Raw genomic sequence first — 24,035 nt, 5'->3', positions numbered from 1 at the left:
CAACCACTATCAAAATTCTGATTACATTTAAAAATTTTCCTTTCCAATGCAAATTCTATTTCACACAGTAGAGAAAATTCAAGCCTAATGGTGATAATATTAGTACCAGCACTCCTATAAATTGGTTTAGAATAATCAAGGTAGACATTGGTTACAGTATTGATTTACTATTTAATGCAATGATTTGTTTGATTAAGGTGAACGGTTTTTATTTGTTTGTGAAAGCTGTGAAAAAATTAAAAAATGCAGGTAAATAAAAAAATTGGTTGTTCGACATTTTTATTTGCCAAAAAATAGGCAAGTGTATAAGACACTTGCGTCTGTGAGCCAAATATGGTACCTGCGTGTATAGCAACAAGCCAATTCCTACGGGGTTAAGGACTAGTATTATAAAAAAAATAATAATAAAGATGGCCTTATTAATATTATCTATTAAAAAATGCTACCTTTTGTTCTTCCAGCCAATCTTGAGCTAGATATTCAAATGGCAGTTTTCTAGTCAACAATTCAGTAACCTGTTTTTGCAATTTTAAGTCTCTAGTTTGCTTCTTGTTTTGGAGTTGGTAAATACGAGTTTTGACTTTCTCCTCATGTTTCTTTCGCCAGTGTTTCGCAAAACTGCTTACTTTATTTAATACTTGTGGTTTCTTCCATACTTCGTTGATAATGTCATCAAATGAGCTGTCATGATAAACAGTGTCCATTTTGTCACAGTTTCATTTTGATTAAACAAACTTTAAACTCTGCTAATTTAAATTCTCTAAAATACAAGGAATATTGTCAAATGATTATGTATAAAGGAAGAAGTACATCAAGCAACCATACATCCTAACTTAAAATGCATATAGATGGTCAGGATCTCTAGCAAAATTTGCTACAAAAATACAGGCAAACCTAAAGCACAGGCATTGGAAACCAATCTTAGTAGCTTCTTCTATAAGCTTTATACTTGTATGATTCACGATTGCAGGTAAAGCAGAAAAGTAAAGAAAATATGTGTATCAGGCCCAACAATAAAAGACTATTTTTTGTTTGTGTTACATTAATATTTTTATTATTTTGAGTACACATGGTCTCCTCGGAGTGAGGGAAAGGGCAAATTTATTTTCGAAATTAATTTTCGTAGGATACGGGGGACAACCTAAAAGGGGTTGCAAGAGGAAAGTGTTGTTCACATGAAAGGTTTTTATTTTTACTAAGTTTCAACAACATGTTATATATACCTTTAAAACACTCTAAGATGTATGGTCCTAAAACTTTTATAGGAAAAGGATGTGTGCTTTACAAGGTTCAGAGGTTTTGATATTCCCCTCAAGTTAGCAGTTTTTATGCATTTTATAGAATATATAGGTGCAAGGAGCAAAATCTTAGAGTTTTAAAAAAGGATGTACAATTGATAAAACACTAAAATGATACGATACGATAAGATCAATGGTTTAACTTTAGCAAAGCACATTTAAGTTTTGAATGTGTACGTGCAGCCTTGAGGTAATTATTCCTTTTTGATGGAGGCATAAAAGTAAATATCTTAGGACAATAGATTTCTATTCCAAAAGAATAAAGTGAAGACGCAAAAGTTTCTTTTAGTTCAAATCTATTCACAAAAACTCCCAACCAGAGTGAATTGAGCAAGTATTTGATAACTTCTGTAAAGAAAGTAACATATGTGGCAAAACAATCTATAGATTTAAATAAAAAAACAAAACAAGTTTAGGATGCAAGATTATTTATTAAATTTTACTTGATAAATGTCTAGATGAAATTCTAAATAACAGCATTATTAAAAATTACTGTTCCCACTCAGGTCTTTCAGTGGGCTTTCCACAAGGCTGTAACATTTTCTTCAGTAAATTAAATGTCACTCTTCCTTTGGTTTCGTTTTCAGCAATGGCAAAAAAATCTAACAAGTTGTTATGTCCTATGTACGATGCAACACTATCTCTGTGCTGATTAACAAGCCATTCAAATCGAGTAGTATCGGAGTGCCCTGTACCAACATATTTGGATTGTAAATGCTCCGTTTGACTGTGAATATTATAGCGATCCATCTTGAAAATTTATTTCTTATTTTCCTAAAGATAAAAAATAAAAAAGTTTTAATATTTCTACAGATCTTTAAAAAACAGGGGAAAGGGATCATCAGAGTTGCCATTTGTTATGGTATCTAATCTCAGGAGATTTAGGACTTTTGATAAGAATTTTTAAACTTCTTTGAGGACATTTTCATATTTTACACAGAAATTGAGAATATTTGAGTAGATTTCAAGGTAATGCCACGAGCAAAGGACAAATTAATGCTGTACACATTTATATGCATTTTAAAAAAACAAACATCCCGCAGGTTGTAAAACTAAAATTGAGGAGATTTGAAGAGAGTTTTTTTAAAATTATGGAAAAATAAAAAGTTCTGATGAGTTGTGTCAATCCTAATTATTTGTATCAAGTAAGAATTCTCTTTATATGCAGTACTCTGAACAGGTTTGTTTACACCATAGAACAACTTATATAGTTTCCATGGGCAAAGTTGACATTAGCTTACGTTCTGTCGGTCAAGGAAATAAAATAATTTTATTGAGGCTGTATGGTGGGAACAACGAAAAAAATAATAAAAAATAACAACGGAGGAGGGTGTCACAACATGCACATTTTTCGATGTATTTTCACATCACGTATGCCGTTAATATTTTTTGTTGCGAAGAAAAATTATAATAATTTGCAGGCCTCGTCAGGAATGGCGTGCGATCGCACGCGCACACGCCCACACACGCCATGTTTGAATGTTCCTGTGCGATCTTCGCACGCTAAAAAAACACTAAATACCTCAGGCGTGCGCTAATCAAAATAAATAATGTTCTGTTTAATGAAGGAACACAGGAGTAATAAAAAGTGCCGATCGCGAGTAAAGCTACACATCTTTGAGAGTACGAGTACAAATAAATGTGAGTAAAATAATTCAGAGTGAGAGTACAATGCGAGTGCGAGTAAAATAAATAAGAGTAATCAATAATTAAACCACTCGCAAGTAAATCTTTAAAAAAATATACCATGTTACTTGCGAGTTATATTAAAGAAAAACAAAGACCTTAATTTTAATTCACCATTTAATTTTTTTTTTATTTAGTTGCTCTTTTGAAATTAATAAATAAACTTTAAAGTTCAACTTTTCCCTCTTTTACTTCTTTAAATGCTTTCGCTACTTTTGTTATATGAAATCACTTCCAGCATGTTCTTTCGCAGAAATCACTTCCAGCATGTTCTTTCGCAAGCACAGAGTCAGCATGATATCTAATTATAGTTATGGTGATCAATTGCCACATGCAGACTTTGCTTTCTGAATATTATTCAACAATCATTGCTTTACAACTCAGACAACAATCTGTATAGTTTTAAAACATCGCCATAGAAACAGGACGTCACAAAGCTTGTTATTGTTTTGTTTAGGGGGGGATGTTTTAAGATCGATTTTTTTATAAAAAAACAGTTTAATGTTTAATGATATATTTTTTTGAAAAATATAAAAATAAGAAATATTTACCTCTAAAAAAATATTTACAAAAAAGTTATTAACTGAAAGAGTTTTATGACTGTAACTTGCATGTTTTATAATTTTTCTTCGTTCTGTTGCTGTGTCGTATACTTTTTTTTTCAAAAATAATGAATAATGAACGCATCGCACATTTTAGTTTCGTCGCAACAAAACTACCTGCTTTTTTAAAACATGGCAAAATTAGTGTTGCTGTATGCGAGTTCTATGATTATTCAAAAAAAAAAAGGAACAAAAATGAGCACACGCCATCGCACGCCATTGAAAATTATGCCGTGAGAACAACGCACGCCTCAAAATTATTAAGAAGTATCATGACATGCGAAGCTCACACGCCGGCATTTTTCTTCCTGACGAGGTCTGATTTGTCTCATTAAAAAAAAATGACCTAGATGAAGTACAACTGCTTTCATTAGTAGCCAAATATTTGACATTTTATGAAACACAAATCACTGCAGTTGAGTTATGAAGAAAACGAGCATACAACTCCCCATTGAAAAACAAAATTTACAGAAGGAAATATAATATAGAACTGTCAAAAATAGAACAAAACCTGACTATGTGAGGTTTTTTGATGTGGTTTGTAAGTTAATAGAAAATGTAGTGGAAAGATGTTTCCAGCTGTATTTGGATCAGTGTCCAAATAACCAAGCATAAATAATAAGAGTGCAAGTCGTCATGCTACTAATCCAAACCATGTAACCATTTATATGGCCAAAAGCCACATCAAATTTTTTTTTTGATTGGTGAATAGGTTTGAAAAACAATAGTAATCATGTGTAAACAATAATAAGAATGCACTTTTTGCCGGGGGCTTGCCCTTGCAGTGAGAACAGAAAACGTATTTACCCAATTAAGGCATGTCTTACTTGATTGGGATGTTGCAGAGTCACTCAATGGGGTAATATTACCCAATCAGGTAAAACTTACCTGATTGGGCTAATGTGTGTTTTAATATACAGATAAGTTGCAGCGTGACGTAATTGTTCTGATTTTGCTTCTAAAACAATGGACATGCACACGCATGTACACAGGCAAGAAATATAAAAAACATATCGCAACAATCAAAGAAAACAAGTTAAAAATCAACTAACTTTTTGAAATAATTAAATCTGGTCTTAAAAAGAGAACATGATAGTTAAGAAAAACTAATTCCAGCTCCTTTCAGATAGTTTATTCCTAAAATCCATAAATTTAAGGAAATAATCAATTTTCTTTATGTGGTCCTTCTTTTATTGCCTGTAAAGATGCGCAAGCAAATATATATGTAACATATAACGTTCTAATTTGAACAATTTCGAGCTGATAAAAATTGTCGACGTAATTTTGTTTTGGAATTTTTAAAAACAACAATTTTGGTATTGTTTGAGCTACTCCCACTCATTGAGACTGAAGAATAATTACACTCATTGTTCAGAAGCTTAGCCATTATCACTAAAATCATTCAATGTACAGAAATATCGCACTGCTATTTGATTCGTAATAATAATAAAAGAAATTGTATATCGTATTAAAAAGAAGTCCAGAAGTTCTCTCTCCCACACGACACAGCAGGCAATAAGTCAGCCTAGCCCTCTGTTTTGTGAGGACTCCTGTACAGTTTTGCTTAATGTTGAACTGTGCCCGTGACAAGCATTTTGGAAGCATGTCACCAGTGACTTCTGCGATCTATAACTTAATGATGCCCTAAGCTAATGAAATCATCTTGAAATATAAAAAGCCAGTTGGCAGTGAACTATTAACTTACAGTGCCGATCGCGAGTAAGTATACACGAGTATCAAAAGGAATTTCTTCTGTGGGTATTCCACAAGTACGCGACGAGGATACTGTGCGTACAAGTACGTCAAAAATACTTGCACATTTTTGATACTGTACGCACACCGTACTCGCTAGAGTGGACAACACGAAAACAGTAAAATTAAATGATAAACTTTTGCGATATTTTCTAAAAATGTGTTTCGGTGTTTACGCTATTATTTTTTTTTTAATTAATTAGGACGATGTTTGGTTTCACACAATCCCGTTGTCATATTTTTAAAACAAAGAATAATTTACGTGCTTTACTTTTTTCTCTCATTAACAATTTCCTCACTCTCTCTAAAACACGATTCTGGAGATTAATTTTTCTTTTGTGTTGAATGTTATTTGAATCGATTTATATCTTTGCAATCACATTGAGCATATAGAAATGATTTGCTTCTGGTAATAGAGCAATTGTTTCTTTTTACGCATTTTAAAGACACAGATCCTTGACTCATGTTATTTTTTAAATACAATATTTTTATAAAAGAACATACACATCATTCTCACTGGATTTACAAAATTCCTCGTCAGGCACGTGTTTTCTTTTGGTTTCTTACAAAACAATTAAATTAACTCCAATTGGCTTAATTTAGTCTCCAAAGTTCATTGTTTAATTCATGCATGCGAAGTGATAGGAATAATTTTTCATGTAGCAACAACACATTTAGCTAGGAGCAAAAAGCATTTAGATAGCAGATGTAAATAGCAAAAGGTTTCCTCATTAATGAGAAATGAAGTATTTAAATGTAAAGTTATAAAAAGCCATCACAGAAAAGTTTACACTTTTATGTAAACTAAAGAGAATTTGCTGAAAAAAATATAAAAAAATATAATATAAAATAAAATGTTCTTTGTTACGACGCGAAAACAAAGTAAAAGTTTTCACAATGTCTAAGGTAGCAGACAAATGTAAAAATCAATAAAAATTATGCTACAACGAATTCCTGTTTTTTATCTTATACTTGCACATGTACTCACAAATCATTCACTTATTGTACTAGCACATGCGCAAGAGGCTATACTCAAGGGTACAGAGTAGCATACTCGCTGAGTACTCATACTCGTCTTGCACTGTACTTGTCATTTAATGTACCCGTACTTGTATACTCGTGTATAGTTACTCGCGATCAGCACTGCAACTAAGTTCACCATCGGAAAGGTATATGTCAATGGGATTTCCATTTGTGATTTTTTGGGAGATCAATACATCGAACTATTGAGAGGTCTAGCCACAATAAAAGGTGAATAACAAAAGTTTTTGCAAGTTGAAAAAATTTAATTACAAAAATAATGCCGACGCAAATCAGTTGAAATGTATCTCACATCGGCAGATAATCATTGAAACTATGCAACAGAACAGCGACAAGCAGCAAAAGCCATGTTAATAGCCTAATTAGGAGAGATAAATTGCCTAAATAGGCTATGGTAGACTAATTAGACTATCATAGCCTAATTTGCGGTTATCCCTGACTGATACTTAGTGGTTATAGCTCTCGTACTTTGTGTGGGAGACTGGGGTTCGATTCCTCTTGACAGCGATTCAACATGGGCGAGTGAATGTTACCATAGCCCCGGGTTAACCCAAGCCATGTGAGGGAAATTGGGAAGATGGCACACTGTGTGGGCCGTTGGATGTTGCCGGGAGTTGTCTAGTAGAGCGCGGGCTCTAATTGGGTCTGCGTAGATAGATAGATAGATAGATAGATAGATGTGCATATTTTACATGGCTAGCCTCACAATTATCGAGGGATATACCCTGTCTATTATTTCCAGGATGGGCCATGGCTTAGATGGAGAGTCCTAGAGTATTTAATGCTCATTTTGAGCTACGCAGACCCAATTAGTAGGGCCCACGCTCTACTAGACAACTCCCGGCAACATCCAACGGCCCACACAGTGTGCCATCTCCCCAATTTCCCTCACATGGCTTGGGTTAACCCGGGGCTATGGTAACATTCACTCGCCCATGTTGAATCGCCGTCAAGAGGAATCGAACCCCGGTCTCCCGCACAGAGTACGACAGCTATAACCACTAATCTACGGCGCCACTAACCACTAATCTACGGCGTAGCTCAAAATGAGCATTAAATACTCTAGGACTCTCCATCTACGCCATGGCCCCTCCTGGAAATAATAGACAGGGTATATCCCTCGATATTTGTGAGGCTAGCCATGTAAAATATGCACATCTATCTATCTATAAACCACGGCAAAACAAAAAGGAATAAAAATTGTATATTAGCTTTTAAAATATAACACAGTATAGTTACAGTGTCTTTCGCTAATTTAAGCTTTATAAGATGTTTAATTTTAAGTAGCATACTAATTATACTGTACTGTGTAAACTTTAGCTATACTGTTGTAGTAAAACAGCATATTTCATAGTTGCTGGCTATAAAAAACAAAGAAAAAATGTCAAGTTTAAAGAAATTTAACCTCACAAATTGGATATAAAAACTCAAAAATTGTCTCTGTTATCTTACTTTATCAAAAACAAGCAGACAACAACGAGACGAAAAATAATAAAAGCAGTTTTAGCTGCCACCTTTATTTCACCAGCCTGCCCATATGGATCACGGCAGCCATCTTTTGTGAGATACAACAAACACAGAAGTTTGTGGACAATATGCGGACATTTCCCCTGGGTTCATGCTGGAGGACTTTTGCCCCCACAGCAAACTCATAAGGACGTATATATATTGTAAAAGAAGATAACTGAGGTACAAAAAATATCTAACCTTCGTTTGTTTTGTCCTTCAGGCACTTCTTTTCAAGGATACGGCGGGTTACCTATCTCCGTCCCAATCTTAGTAGTTGCACTAGAGACCAGGTTGCTAATCGTTTCAAGGGGGGCATTTTCCAACTTCACTTACTCTAAGCTCTAGAATAGGCAACTTTGGAACTTTCTCGTCCCCAGAGCTATTAAAAAGAGCTCTCGGGACAAGAATTTCATAGGCTGTCTAAATAAGTATAGCTTAAAAGGGGGATTTTCACGGAGCGAATTGTGAATGACGAATTCGGCGACGATTTGCTGCTTATCACCGTGGAATGAAATACATGTCGCGAAATTAAAATAGTAAATGCAAGGACTCTATTTAGTATTAAAAACAATTATTTTGAATTCTTTTAACACTGATTGGTTTAAAGTTTACAGCGAAACTTCGCCGCTTGAAATGTAGAATGTAGAAACTGTTTCCTTCCATTTTTCGAGGAAGCTAATTCGCTGTCCAATTCGCTTCGTGTAAAAATCCCCCTTTAATCTAAAATTTGCGCATAGATGAATTCCAGCGTGGCGTTATTTGTTTACTTTTTTCTAGCAGTAAGCTCTTAGGCTCTGCCACATTCACTTTCTTCTCGATATATAGAATATAGCAAGAAGACGGCGGTGTTAATAAAAAAAAATTATCTTCCGACTCAAAAGACGAGTCTGACTTTAACTAAGGGGAACCTTATTCATTTAGTGTCAAAGCTTTATGTAGTAGAGAGGAAAATTCCCTGCTAATAAAGGAATGTCTCTCAGTCAGAATTGTTCAAAGCAATCAAAATATATTCTAAAAATCTTTAATAAACATAAATACAAGAATATTTCGAGAGTTGCAAGAGATCAAGAGCCAAGGATACCACAGCCTGACCTGTTCTTTTTATTACAGACTTCACATATGTGAAATAAGACATTTTAAAATTACTTCGTCTCTTTTTTAGTTACATGCACTGGAGCCGAGTTTGTCTTTTTTTGGCGGAAAAAATCGAATGAAATCAACATACATTTGAATGCAATCAACAACAACATTTTTATCAGAGGGAAACGGGGAATGTTTATAAAGTTTATCATTATTTGAGTATTTTATGATAATTTTTCAAATTAATTTTTGAGCAGAAAATGATATGTGATTTAAAGAGAGGAAGAGGATAGATGTATTTAGGTTTGCAACGATTTTTATGCATAATGAAGGTTATTTCAATTGCATGAAGCGTGTTTTATTTTATAAAAATTAATTGTGATGAAAATTATAATTTATACATTAAAAACAATAAATACATAAAAAGTAACTTTATTTAAAAGCACACACTACACATGCAACTACAATTTTCTGTTTCCGCCGCCTCCGCACCCTTTTTATATTGACAAGAGAAATTTTAATCCGTATAAAAAAGACGTAGGATACTGGGTCTGTTTTTTCCTTATTATATTACGTAGTGTGGGTCATCAAATGTTGTACACAATAATAGTGTAATGTTACCTTTGCCCTTGACTGAAAGTATCAGAAACTCAAGAAGGCAAAAGCTTGCAGCGAACGTTTAGCTGCTTTTACTTTTTTACTCTTCTTATATTTTATTGTATTCATACTATCTGATGGAAAATAAATAAATAACTATAATAAACCTAGAGTAGCCTGAAGTCAGGATTTGAACAAGCTACTATGTGATTTCTGAAAGCTAGCTAGCTATTTAAGAGGTTTATCTTTGTAAAAAGATAAGATATATGCACATGTGCTGTCTAGATAAGATAAGATATATATGTGTGTTAAGATAATTTAGTTATCTTAACACATATAATGTTACATATTTGGCATGTATAGCTAGCTAGCTAGCTAACAATGCTTTAGGGATCCACAACAAAAGAGGTTTATCATTCTTGTGTATTTTGTCTGCTAAATTGGTCTTTTCATACCTTTAGTCTCCTCAAAAAGTAAGTTTAATGTAAGTGTATTTTGTTTTAATTTGTTAAGCGCCCCTGCTTAATTAACTCATCTGTGCCTCATCTGTATTTCAAAGGCTTTTTCCGATTTCAATGTTCTTATGAAAAAAGAATGTCTATATAGCTATAAATAAAAAATGTATAGTATTCTCAAAAAATAAAAACATAATAATACAAATCCTTCTATTTAAAAATAGACCTTCTTCTTAACCATTTCCCACACGATTTTCATTGTGTGGAAATTGTTTCATTATTTTTTTTTAAATCATTTCATAATCGTATCATGAAAGATTTAAATGTTTAATATTTTTTCAGGAAACGATTTTATAACACAAAATGAAACAACTATGAACCTATTTTAAAACGATTTGGAAAAATGTGTGAAACATTTAATATGATCTTCAATGTATTACTAAAATTTTGAAATGATGTTAAACCAATCGAAAACCAATTAAACTTGTTAAACATAAATAATTTTTGTTAAAGTCGCCATATTTCTTTCAAATGATGAGAACACGTCCCGACAAAGCTTAAATATTGCTGTTATTTGTTATAAAATGACAAAATCTGTTATAAAATGACACCACCTTACAAAGATTAAATATCGACATAATTCGGTATAAAATGATAAGAAAACGTCCCTACGAAGCTTAACTATCATCAGCCTATTTTGTAATAAAAGAAGAGCAACTGAGACTATTTTAGTTTTTAAAAGAGTTGTGAACGCAGTTTTTGTGAAATATTTTTAATTGGTAAGCATGTGCTTTTTAGGTGTATCCATTTAATTACTGATGAATAATTATCTTATTACTGTGGAAAGTTTATCATTTCTTGAACATGATATTTTAGTAGGCGACGTTTCAGGAGATCCTTCTCCCATCATCGGGTAGAGTTTTTACTTTGCCCGATGATGGGAGAAGGATCTTAATATCTTCAATAATTATCTTTTTTACTATTTTTTTAACACCCTGAAATGATTCTAAAATAATATCAATTGCTGAAACAAATTATGCTGTGTGAAACAATCAACATATAAACATAAACATAAACATAACAAAAGGATTTGAAACAAATTTATTGCAGTTGATTGCTTTCTTGTAGGAAAAATGATAAACAATGGCTAATAATTTGCCACCAATATATGTTGCACTAATCACTAATCCGACTAAGTCATAAGAGATATTATTTGTGTGAATTTTCATGGCTGATATGATTACACAGCCCTTCTGACAAAGGGCTGTGGGATATTTCATATATAGGGACTAGTGTTTCTGACCAACTTTTTTTGGCCTGGAGTTCAACATCATTACATACCTATGGGATCTAATAAAGACTGACATAGTCAGATTGATAACCTGTTTTCTTTGCTGTTTTACAAAAAAATAATAAATATACACAACAATATTCTATAGATGCAGTGGGTTAGTAATTGTCAAAATTTCTGTATATTGTTATTTTTAAAAATTTTAGAAATACAATAAAAGCACAAAAAATCAGTATTTATTATGCAGTTGGACAAACGATAAGAAATAAACAATGTGGGTTAAACCACAAGAAGTTTTGTTGGCTAATGCATTTTGGTAAGATTTCCAGAAAATTGTGAGAAATTGTATTTTTGAAAAAAATGCACAAATTTGTATTGTTAACTTTTTTATTTCCCTGGTAATTGTCAGTATTCTTAAAGCTTGTAAAATATATTTTATAGGGAAAGTGAAAGAGCAAATCCATACTTTACACTACAAAAACGGAGAGGCCACGGAGGAGGGGGAGGTTTTGCATCACTTCTGCTTGGTACTTTAGATAACGTTCTTGATAACAAAGTGAGTGCATATAAATATCCTATAGCTAACAGCAAATTATATATTATGTTTTGACATTAGTAAAATAAAATGGAAAACTGAATTAACACCATGAGAAAAGGCAAATTGCAAAGACATCAAAATTGCAATGTTGTCAGCTTTCAACTATCTAAACACAAATGAAGTGCCTTGAAAATGCTGTTTTATTTAAAGCAATTTTACGTGGAGAAGTCAGAGATTGTCATTTTAGTCATAAATAATTCAAAAAAAGGTTGAGGAGAACGAAAACAAAAATTTACTGTCCACCCTGAAAATTTTTAAAATTTTTTAATTCTTAAATATTAAAGAAAATGGACTGAAAAAAATTGGTAAAAACCTTAAAATGTATTAAATTTCCTTTTAACGGAGCCTGTGCAAAGGAAAATTGGTGTTTTTTATATTGTTCCATTTACACAATGGAGGAAGCAAAGTATTATTGTGCATGCTGTTTTCATTGAGATTGTCTTTTCAAATTTCTAATAAAGGTAATGTATTATAATAATTCCATATCTTATGTTTAGCCTCAACCATTTCGAATATTACTACAAATTCAAGATTCTGATGTTTCATACAGTAAGTTGTTTCTACATGTATTTTTTTTTCAGCAAACAGTTTAAAGTTTAAAAAATTAATCAAGGTTTGAATTAGAAAAATACGTAAAGTCAATTCGCAAAAATTTGCTGACTGTAGGAAAAAACTATTTGCAGCTTTGTGTTCTAGGAGCATAGTAGGACACTTGCCATTGATCCCTTGTTAATAGTTATTTTACTGCAACAGCCATTATAAAAATAGGTGATGCAAACAATTGATTAAAAAATAGGATTCACAATTTCGCAAAATAAATTACAAAGATGGGATTTGAAATTGCGACCTGCTAATTTAAAATCTGTTAAAAGATTTTTAATAATAATTAGCAGGTGTAACAACCCCCAAGAAGATACATACTCCTGAGAAATACCTAATTAGCTTGTACCATGACAACTTTTAACCATATTCTGCTAAGTGTCCGTAAAATATAATCGGTAATGGTCACTCACTGGATATTATTTGCTCCTGTGAGACAAAACTGCTTGTAACAGCTGGTCTAAATAACTATTGGCTACTGTTTTCATTTGCTTGTCTTATTGTGATTGTCTATTGTTTAGTGATAGCTTCTTCGACATCAAAATCAGAAATAGAAGAAGATTGGTCATGGCTTCAAAGTTCGATGATGAACACATTGGGTAAGTAATCATAATTTTGCAGTTTAAGCATTTAATGGTTATATAACAGTGATATTTTCCACATACTTATCAATAGATCTAATCAAGAGTGCATGTAATATACTAAAATAATTTTTACTGTCTGCAAATATTTTGGTCTGTTTGCAAATATTTTGGTTAAGATTGTACACAGCAAAAGAATTTTTGAAGTTTTGAAATAGCATTATAAATGTTATATAAAATTCTAGTATTGTTTAGGTCACCATGTATTATGTCTAAAAAGTTTTAAAGGTATATGTTATCTGCAGGAAGTTTCTATGGTACAATCTGTTATTAAAAGCTAGGTAAAATGTGTAAATATTAGTTGTAAGTGATTTTTATTTTTGTCATCCACCTGCTTTTTTACATTTTAGAGAGTTTTGACAGTGATGAAGATATCAGAGAATTTGTCAAAGCGAAGATTGAAAGTTTGGTAGCCAGTACGTTATTACAAAATCCTCATCACAGTGGTATGTAGAAATTGACATTTCAAATAACAAAGCAAAAAAGTAAAAATAAAACCACTACGACATGGAGAACATTTGGAGCTAGCTACATTTTTTAGTAAATTGTGTTTATACAGGGTCTCTCTATGACAAACTTGCGTTTTCATAAGTCAAAACAGAAGCTCGGGAAATTCTGATCTCACTTAAGTTTTTACCTTCTTAGAGAAAACTTCCTGAAACTTGGCAGGCTTTTGACTTCACTTAACCACACCGAAATGTTGTTTAATGTTTACTACAGATGGTGTAGGGCATTGTGTTTTTCTGTACCTTTTTTTTTAATTTGATTATCTTGCCTCAATAAAGAGACATTTATTTCACAGTTAGAACTCGATTTTGTTAAAATTGTATCAAGGTCTAAATCTAAGTTTGAACAACTGCATAATAGTGCAGACTTGGATATGTTTGTGAATCTTAGACCTTCCTTTGTGGAGAGTTTAACGCCATTTTGCTTGTTAAGATACAGATCCATCCACACAAATAACATATAGATCTTTTTCCCATTTAATGAAAATATTTATCAAAGCGTATTAAGTATCTTCTTTTATGTATTTAAAGAATTAATTTTTTCACAGTGTTTGGGAAGTTAATCTAAAAGGATATATTTGCACTGACTGCTTGATATTTATTTTTAATTTTATTTTTTTACTTTTTGTTGTTATTTATCCTGTTATGTTTTGGTCATCAGTCTTGGTCATGAATATTTGCACCCATGTGCGGTGGTACATACGCCTACACTAATACAGGCGTGCGATCCATATCGCACGCCTAGCTTATGATTTTGGCGTGCAATTAGTACATTTGGGAGAGCGGCAGCGCAGAGTTTTTGAAGCATAGTAGTTGGCAAAAAAATTTCCGACATAATTTTGTTGTGAAATTTAAATAAATGGTGTTATTATGAAGAACGTAAGGTATAGAGAACATTAAAGTTGCCCCCTTTTCTTCATGCTGGCACTCTTATGCTCGGCTGGTGCATTACACTGAGACTCGAACGAAAAACGGAAGACCATTTGAACCATGCCACAAGTCATTCCGACCTTAATTGTCACAGAGAATACTGTGAGAAAAGTGCGCACCCATGCAAGTTAAATATAACCAGAACTTGGGAGAGGTTAGGTGTCCTGTACCTTAATACAGCTTTCGGATGAATGTTCTTGTGATAATACCAAAGAAAAAACATACTCAATAAAGTTTAAAAAATCTTTTTAAAAGGGAAAGAGAAGTCAAATATGTTTAGTAATAATAATCAAAAAAATTGTATATCATATTAAAAAGAAGTCCAGAAGTTCTGTCGCCCACACCACTCAGCAGGCAATAAGTCAGCCCTGCCCTCGGTTTTGTGAGAAGAGATGTTCTGCGAAGACTCTAACAATTAAGTCTCCTGTACAGTTTTGCTTTGCATTGAACTGTGCCTGTGACAAGCATTTTTGAAGCATGTCACCAGCTACTTCTGCGATATTTAACTTAATGATTCCCTGACCTTCAGTTTGTAAATAGCACGTGCACAACTTACTTCCTAATCAGTTTATCTTAAAACATAGAGAGCTAGTTGGGACAGAACTATTAAGTTAAGAAGTACACCATCAGGAAGGTAGGCCAATAGAACTTGCACTTCATTTTCATTTGTCATCTTCTTAACGATACAATACAAGGTTAATGACGAAATTTTTTGTCGACACAATGCTGACGCAAAACATTTGAAATCTATCTCACATCAGCAATTTTAATGAAGGTAGGTATTTAAGAGAAATACTTTTTAGAGATACATTTTAAGAACAATTATGTATTGGGTAAAGTTTGGGTAAGGGATTACTCTAAAATAGCTCAGTTCTGTTTAGCATATGTACAAAGGAGAACAAGGCGTGTGATAAAGAGCAGGCCTGAATTTCATATGGCGTTTGTGGAGGCATGCGCATGCAATGGCACGCCATTCATGACCAAACTGGGTCATGTTATGAAAAGTAGCCTAACAAACTTCTCGTAAAAAATGTGTAATTGTAAAAATTCTGAATTCTAGTGATAAAGATGTTATACCACTAGTGCTGTGTTTTTGGAAAGATGATTTCTTTATAGTTGATACAGACAGTGAGAAGTTCCAATCTGCAAAAGCAAGATTCAAACGACTGTTTGGAATGCCTGATGCTGAAAAACTTGTAAACTGTATGTTTGCATTAATCTTAACTTGTCGAAATTCTAGTGTACTATTTCAATGCTCCTCTAGTATTTTTCAACCACCCTGTCAGTTTGAATTGTAGTGTTATTTTAAAGAGGTTTCGTTTCTGTGACCTTTATATGTTTGCAAATCTATATGGAATCTATAAACCTTTGCATGCTGAAAATTATAAAAATAGAAAAAATCAACAATTTCTGTCAGGGCAATATGATGTCATGATATCTTGAGAATGGAAAGAGATTTGGACTTGTTAAACAACTTTTTCTACAGCAAGTTCAACATCAAATATCATCTCAGATAGTCTCATTTTGATAACGCAATTAACAAAGCAGTGTAAAGACTTGATCATTTTATATATCTTCGCTTTACAAGCATAATAACAACATAATAAGTTATTCTAATTTTAATTCTTACTCTGGGTCTAGTTTTAAATTAAACTTTTAAAGATGTTTAAGGTAAAAAATAAATCAGGTGCATATTGTTTTTTTAAATTTTTTGTGTTACCTTATTTGTTTATTTCATTTGATAGACTATTCTTGCAGTTTTTGGAAAGGAAAGGTTCCACGACAAGGCTGGATGTACCTCTCAGTAAACCATCTTTGTTTTTATTCATTTCTGCTTGGAAAAGAAGCAAGAGTTGTTATTCCCTGGATAGATATTGTGGTAAGTTTTTGAACACTTGCCTATGATACATGGACAATAGATTTTTTGCTTAAATTGCCAAGAAATTATTTATCATTTTAACCATAATGTATTATGGAAAAAAAATCTGACAACTAAACATATAAAAAAGTCAATTAGAAAATGCTAAGTTTGTCTTAAAACAGACACTGCAAATAAGAATTAAACTTGCTGAAGAATTTCCTGTTTAGTATAAAATATTAAACTTTTGTGAAATGCTTTCTCTAATTTTTATTGACATCATTTTCAAAGGGTTTGGAGAGAACAAGTGGAGTTGTCCTACCAGATGGAATTAAAGTTACAACTCGTGCTCATGAAGTAAGTGTCTATTGCTAGTCAAATTGGGTAATGAAAAAATTGCATAATGTTTTTATATTTCACAAAAATATCAACGTTAAATAGAGAATTGAAATATATCAGAATGAGTGGTGACTGCTTTCCTATAAAAACTTGTTTTGAAAAAAATTTGTTTTGATAGTTTTTATTAAATTGATAAAAGTATAGATTTTGACTAGAGAACCTGTAACAAAACTCATTTTGTTATTGCTCTGTAAAAAATTTAAAAATGTATTTAAAATGTACCCGTTTAGGTATAGCCAAGATCAGTAAGATATGTTTTTCATTTCACCATGATTTTTATTTTTTCAATCGTATTATTAGGGAAGTTAATTTTTTTACCCTTGTGGTAGGCTCTATTTTTGGAGAAGTAAAAAATGGATCAGTAAGTCAATGACGGCTACTCACAATACTGATAGTCTTAAATAAAAGACAAGTTGCTACTTAAGTTTGCAGTGCATGTTTTTGCGCACTTTTCTGAGCTACCAAGGGTATTTTGTGACAAAAGTACTTTTTTGGAGAAGGCGTTTGATTATCAACAGTTCCTTGGTTTGAACAACAACATAACAAAAAGCATGATGTACTAATTTTTTAAATTTGAGAACTCAAAACCATTTATTTACGGGTAAAATGTTTCAAAATAATAACAAAACTACTGTTTAGCTGTCTATATAATCTGTTGCAAATTCGAAAATGCCATAATTTTGGCATATAGAGCGTTGCAAGAAATGACCTCACTCTACTTATAGTTGTTACAAAGAAGTATGTAACCCCTCATTTTTTTGCAGAAAGGCAAACCCCTTGTATTCAAAGTAGGCTAAAGGCTATTGCTCAAAACTACACCAAACTTACAAAGAAAATGTTACAAACAAAGTATAACTTTGGTTTTGAGAGTGTTTCTATTTATAGATAATTTTTTATAATTTTAAGATAGTTTTAGAAATAAATTTAGGTAATAAATAGATAACATTAAATATTTTCTTAATTTGTTAAGTTTTCACATAAAAAATTGTGCAGTTTAACTGGGGTCTGGGGAAAAGAACTGGAACTAAGTTTGATGGTCAGTGATTGACTCGTTAATGTAAATGTTTATCTTTGTGTTATCTTCATCAATTTTGGCTACCTAGCTACCCCTAGCTAAAATGTGAAGTAAAGCTATATATAATATAGTTGGTTGGCTGCAACAACATTTTCTTAAATATTATATTTATATTATGTTATTTTAATATAAACTTGGGCAAAAGTGACAGACATTCTGCACACGATTTGGGGTTTATTTTTAACCACAATTTTGTAATGACAGGCTGTATCTTTATTTAAATTGACTATAAATTTTGGAACATTAACCAAACAGGTTCCAGAAATGTAAAATAAGGGCCGCTAAATCCTAAATGAGAATTATATCAAGGTGGTCTAACGTGTTGAAATCTTATTTCTTCACAACTTGCATAAAATGGTCTAATAAATCCCATATTTTGTATTGAATATATTAGCTGCTCTTTTAAATTGGAAAATTAACATAAATTTGAAATTGGAAAATAGCCATTTGCCGGCTACGAAGGACACTGGATTACACTTTGCCGAAACTTGTTTTACCCATACTAGCCAATTACCCGCTGTCACTCATTAGTTTCCAAACTTTCACATCATACCTAAATGTGCAGGACGGTTAACTGCACTTGAGTGCTCAACCTGGCACGGCTTAAACTTAAACTTAAATATTTTAAAACATAGGACTTAGAAATTTGTTAAAAATGGCCCAAAAAGGCTCAAGATAAAAAATATCCAAGCAGGATTTAAAATCTTAGCTGATAATCAAAATCAAACAAAATTTTTAGAAAATTCCTAGCCATTGTGAGAATTTGTTTGTTTTTAGTATTATTTCTCGATGCTCTTACATGCCACAGACACGTTTAACTTGATTGAACAACTTGCGAACATAGGAATGAAAAGGTTGGTAGTCTTCCGTATTTTAATTTTGTTTTCTTAATGTTAACCCTCCAAATTTTTGTTGTTATTGTTAGTAAATTGTTTTGTTATTATGTTGATTCTGATTGCCATTCTAATGATAATGTTAGTGTTGTTGTTATTTGTTGTTTTTGTTTTGTTTTTGTTTATACTAATTCATACGGATTTATGATTAGTATCAATCTTTTCCAAGTTTTTGTCACTTTTTCAACTCTTCTTTTTTGTTGCAGAAATTACTAATTTTATCCCTGTTTTTTCATTTCGTCTTTCAATTTGTGTTTGTAATTTCATTTTCCATTATCATGTAGCTTGCTGTCAGATGAACATTCTCTGGAACACGATAGACGCATTTTACCAAGGTACATAAAATGAAAACATCAGAAGTTATTACAAATATAGGAAGATTTCACTTTAATCTCATTGATCCCCTAGTTACATTCAGTCTGTTAGCATGTCATATAATGATCTATAAAGAAATTAATAGCCTAAGTGTTTTAATTAAGACTATATAATAACGCTATTAATTTCTCTCTTACTTTCATAATTCTGTTTACAAAGGAAGTTTACAAATACAATAATAAAGAATTTTCAGGTTGTGATTCTTTCAGTTTTTCAAAATCTGACACGAAGATAATTTTAAATCCATGTGTAGCTATGCTTAATTCCGTTCTAAAAGTATAAAATGCTAAAAGGAGAAGTGAGATTCAGTTTAAAAGCCTACATTCTTGCATTATTTAGCATTAAAAGAGGTAAAAAAAGAAATTCCCGTAGAGCTTCTTCATCGTTGAAACGTGATCTAGATGCGAGAGCACGAAGTGAGCATTACAGGTGAGTAAATAATAAAGAATACTTTAATTTCTTTTGTACTATGTCAGTTTCCCTTAGGAGTCTATTGCTTGCAAAGTCCTTCTAAATAAGAAACACTAAATAAAAAACATCTCTTAAATAATGTCAAGCAACAGTGTTTTGCTGTAAAGTACACAGAACAGTAGATTTAGGAGAACTTTATGTTACTATTATACACTCATCAGCCAAATTATACAAGTGAAAAAAGTAAACAAAAAAATTCGTATCTATCTATTTGACAAGATAAATTCCTAAGAGACATCATTAAATGCGTGGTGTTATAAACATGTGAATAGATAATTGGCTAAGTAATTATCAGTCCTTAGATTTATAATTAGCCAAAAGAAACTTATTTGTGTGACGACATTTAGCAATGAGTTCACTGCGTTTGTTTAAAAGCTCACTTTTGTCTTTGTAAAAGAGGATTTCAAATTTTTCTTGGAGGCAAAGAGGACAATTTCGTGAATTGTTAGTGTAGCTTTGTACTTGCTTGATGGTCGACCATTTGAGCGTCGGGGTGACATTGCTTTTCTCTTTCAAGTCCCAAACGTATGATGAAAGTGACGTGCTGTTCTTGTACTTTTTGTTGCTAAAAGACTGTTTGTGGCCATTGAATCTTGTCTTAAACGATTTCTCAGTCAGACCAATGTAGACTTTCTTTTGGTGAGCGGGTGCTGTAACTTCGCATTTGTATATGACAGACGTCACTTGGCAGTTTCCTTCCAATGGACATTCGGGTTTTCTTCTGCAATTGCAGCTTGCTGTAACTGGTGTGTCGGATTTCGAGACTTTCGAATTATGCGATTTGATGATGGTGGCCATGTTTTCCATGCAGCTGTAGCTGACCTTTATGTTGTTTTTGTTGAACAGCTTCTTCAGGTATCCGGAATGGAAGTGTTTGTTGATAAGAGATAAGAACTTCCTCGCTACGTTTGTTGATACATTTTTATTGTACGGGGGGTTAAACCATATTACATTTCTCGTACGTTTCTTCTTCCTTCTTCGGGTTTTCTTTTTTGTAAACGTCAGATTGATGTTCTTATATCCGCTTTTTTTCAATGAATCTTCGTAGTCGACTTTCGCTTTCTCGAAAATGCGCAAGCAGCCCTGCTTTTATCACCCTCAAAGACCATAAGGAAAACTTCCAAACCAAGCTCCCATGTAGATTAATCAATCCATGCAAGAGCAACTTGGGGAAAGTAAGCAAATCTATCTTAGATCGAATCAACTCAGACATCAGAAATTCAATTCAAGTGAACCAATGGAAAAATACAGACGAAGCGATTTCGTGGTTTGATTCTATGAAAACAAAGATGCATGTTCATTCATACAACTCGATATAAAGGAATTCTACCCCACTATAACTAAAGAGATTTTGAACGAAGCACTTGAGTTTGCAAAAATCTACACAACGATCTCAGATAAGGAATTGAGAACAATCAACCACTGCAGAAAATCACTCCTATTTTTCAACAAGGAAGCTTGGACCAAGAAATTGACCAGTGACTGTTTTGACGTGACTATGGGTAGTTATGATGGCGCAGAAATATGTGAACTTGTGGGACTCTTCATATTGAATAAGCTTTCATCTCTAATTAACAAATCAGACGCAGGCTTGTATAGGGATGATGGTTTAATGGTTCTACGCAATATGAAAGGGCGCAGTGTTGATAAGATGAGAAAAGACATTATAAAACTGTTCAAATCGATAGGATTCCAGATAGAAATAGTCACAGGGCTCTATTCTGTAGACTTTCTTGACGTAACCTTCAACTTGAAACACGGCACATACCAACCTTACAAAAAACCAAACGACACCATGCAGTACATACACACTTCTTCAAATCATCCACAACAGATACTAAAGCAGTTGCCAATTGCAATAGCTGATCGTTTATCTAAAAACTCTTCAAATGAAGCAATTTTCGAGAAAGCGAAAGTCGACTACGAAGATTCATTGAAAAAAAGCGGATATAAGAACATCAATCTGACGTTTACAAAAAAGAAAACCCGAAGAAGGAAGAAGAAACGTACGAGAAATGTAATATGGTTTAACCCCCCGTACAATAAAAATGTATCAACAAACGTAGCGAGGAAGTTCTTATCTCTTATCAACAAACACTTCCATTCCGGATACCTGAAGAAGCTGTTCAACAAAAACAACATAAAGGTCAGCTACAGCTGCATGGAAAACATGGCCACCATCATCAAATCGCATAATTCGAAAGTCTCGAAATCCGACACACCAGTTACAGCAAGCTGCAATTGCAGAAGAAAACCCGAATGTCCATTGGAAGGAAACTGCCAAGTGACGTCTGTCATATACAAATGCGAAGTTACAGCACCCGCTCACCAAAAGAAAGTCTACATTGGTCTGACTGAGAAATCGTTTAAGACAAGATTCAATGGCCACAAACAGTCTTTTAGCAACAAAAAGTACAAGAACAGCACGTCACTTTCATCATACGTTTGGGACTTGAAAGAGAAAAGCAATGTCACCCCGACGCTCAAATGGTCGACCATCAAGCAAGTACAAAGCTACACTAACAATTCACGAAATTGTCCTCTTTGCCTCCAAGAAAAATTTGAAATCCTCTTTTACAAAGACAAAAGTGAGCTTTTAAACAAACGCAGTGAACTCATTGCTAAATGTCGTCACACAAATAAGTTTCTTTTGGCTAATTATAAATCTAAGGACTGATAATTACTTAGCCAATTATCTATTCACATGTTTATAACACCACGCATTTAATGATGTCTCTTAGGAATTTATCTTGTCAAATAGATAGATACGAATTTTTTTGTTTACTTTTTTCACTTGTATAATTTGGCTGATGAGTGTATAACACGAAACTCGGAGTACCGAACCAATGTCAAGTTAATTTTTACTTCCTTTACTAATAAGCTCTAAACTTGTATGTTTATTGAGCACTGTTATTGGCTAACTGCACGACAGTTTTGTTACTATTATAAAGTGTTATAGTAAAAGGGAGTGTGAAGGTGCACATGCAATTGTATGTTGTTTCAACAACGCTTAGCTATCTGGTTAAGGCATGACATCAAAGTGATAAATTTCATGTACTTACAACACCATAAAAAAATGGAGGTTGATTTACAAAAATTTTAGATTTTATTACATTTTTCTTTTAATTGGATCTAAGCCTTTTTTGTACTTGTGTGTTTTTCAAATCTTTTGTTTTTTCTAAAAACTTCTTTTTAAACACAAATGATTATGTTTTCCTTGTACCTCTGACGTAATGAACATTACACCATCAGTCTATGTCTCTCAGCAACAGTTATAATATATTTTGCTAATTAAGTATTACCATACACTTTTATTATATCCCCAGCACACTGTGTACAGATTAATTAACTACATTTTTTTGCAGGCGCACATTCCATTTGCCAAGAGATGAAAAGTTAGATGGAAACTTGCAGTGCACTCTGTGGAGTCCATTTAACAAGGCACATATGTGGGGTGTTCTATATATTTCACCAAATTTTATTTGTTTTGAAAGTAGGGTAAGCAAATCTTTTCTGTTAAAAATACTAAATAAATACACGCTTATTATTGTGCCATTTCTTGAAAATAAAAACAATATTATTCTCTACCTGAAAAGTTATTGACAAAATTTTGTGAATTTTTGCTCCATTTCCTTGTGGAAGTTTTATGTTTTATCGTGACAATTAAACAACTTTTTTCCATTTTTTAGATTAAACAGTTATGTTCTGTCATCATACCGATGTGGGAGGTATCAGTTGTAGAAAAAATGAGCACAACGAATATTGTACCAAGTGCTGTGCATATCACAACAAAATCAAAAGTAAATTTTTTTGTTGTTTGTGCATCATAACTTTGATCTCATGCTGGCCAAGTTGTTTACACTACATACTTTAAAATTGATCGTTTTGAAGTGGAAACATTCACCTAAAACTTTGTCTACATTTTTGTGTCATCTTTCCTGTAAATATAATACTAAAATAAATTTTGATTGCTTCAAACCACTGTTTTTTTCTGAATTTTAAAAGGTAAAAAATTTGTTAGATTCTTAGCATTTATCTCTTTTATTATCATTCATTTTTTCTTTTTACTGTATGGTTTTTGATGGAAGAACTTAATTCTGCACTTCTTGAAATAAGGCAGAAATTCCAGAATTATACTTGTAATGTAATTTTTGTAACGGAATTTCAAAGTTCCCCACTACTACTATTATTGTTGTCATTATGTTTTATAGTTGACATTTCTATTTGCCTCGTTGAAAGATCGTGAATTTCTGCTGGAAAAAATATCAGACTTCTTATCAAAAACACCAACCGTAGAGTAAGTTAAATATTTTGTCTGTTAAATTAAAACTAAAGAGTAAAGAAATGTTTTTGTTGTTGCATTTTTTGTTATTGTTTA

The 24,035-nt window shown here is 32.6% G+C and overlaps 3 protein-coding genes across 3 annotated transcripts in view; 1 reads left to right on the top strand and 2 right to left on the bottom strand.

The window, feature by feature from the left end:
• Positions 1–1,074, bottom strand: part of LOC130628756 (EF-hand calcium-binding domain-containing protein 5-like) — a 32,630-nt gene extending 31,556 nt beyond the window's left edge. The window contains exon 1 of the mRNA XM_057441759.1: positions 447–1,074. Coding sequence (XP_057297742.1) covers positions 447–704 — 258 coding nt within the window. The 5' untranslated portion in view covers positions 705–1,074. The remainder of the gene's footprint in view (positions 1–446) is intronic.
• LOC130628755 (TBC1 domain family member 9B-like) overlaps positions 1–24,035 on the top strand; it is an 85,363-nt gene that overhangs the window by 13,501 nt on the left and 47,827 nt on the right. The window contains exons 2-15 of the mRNA XM_057441758.1: positions 11,516–11,627; positions 11,753–11,867; positions 12,407–12,458; positions 13,031–13,108; positions 13,501–13,596; positions 15,703–15,789; positions 16,332–16,465; positions 16,736–16,801; positions 18,696–18,772; positions 19,096–19,146; positions 19,526–19,615; positions 23,023–23,155; positions 23,347–23,457; positions 23,869–23,954. Coding sequence (XP_057297741.1) covers positions 11,584–11,627; positions 11,753–11,867; positions 12,407–12,458; positions 13,031–13,108; positions 13,501–13,596; positions 15,703–15,789; positions 16,332–16,465; positions 16,736–16,801; positions 18,696–18,772; positions 19,096–19,146; positions 19,526–19,615; positions 23,023–23,155; positions 23,347–23,457; positions 23,869–23,954 — 1,220 coding nt within the window. The 5' untranslated portion in view covers positions 11,516–11,583. The remainder of the gene's footprint in view (positions 1–11,515; positions 11,628–11,752; positions 11,868–12,406; positions 12,459–13,030; positions 13,109–13,500; positions 13,597–15,702; positions 15,790–16,331; positions 16,466–16,735; positions 16,802–18,695; positions 18,773–19,095; positions 19,147–19,525; positions 19,616–23,022; positions 23,156–23,346; positions 23,458–23,868; positions 23,955–24,035) is intronic.
• Positions 1,710–2,100, bottom strand: LOC130628759 (splicing factor 3B subunit 5-like). The gene has a single exon (XM_057441763.1). It carries the CDS (start codon positions 2,046–2,048, stop codon positions 1,788–1,790), a length of 261 nt encoding a protein of 86 aa, XP_057297746.1. The 5' UTR covers positions 2,049–2,100; the 3' UTR covers positions 1,710–1,787.

Source organism: Hydractinia symbiolongicarpus, chromosome 15, assembly GCF_029227915.1.
Source record: "Hydractinia symbiolongicarpus strain clone_291-10 chromosome 15, HSymV2.1, whole genome shotgun sequence".
In the NCBI taxonomy this organism is placed as follows: domain Eukaryota; kingdom Metazoa; phylum Cnidaria; class Hydrozoa; order Anthoathecata; family Hydractiniidae; genus Hydractinia; species Hydractinia symbiolongicarpus.
This window is presented reverse-complemented; position numbering and strand designations above follow the sequence as displayed.

Excerpts from the sequence above, each read along its gene's own strand:
- LOC130628759 (XM_057441763.1), bottom strand. The coding sequence starts at position 2,048 with ATGGATCGCTATAATATTCACAGTCAAACGGAGCATTTACAATCCAAA.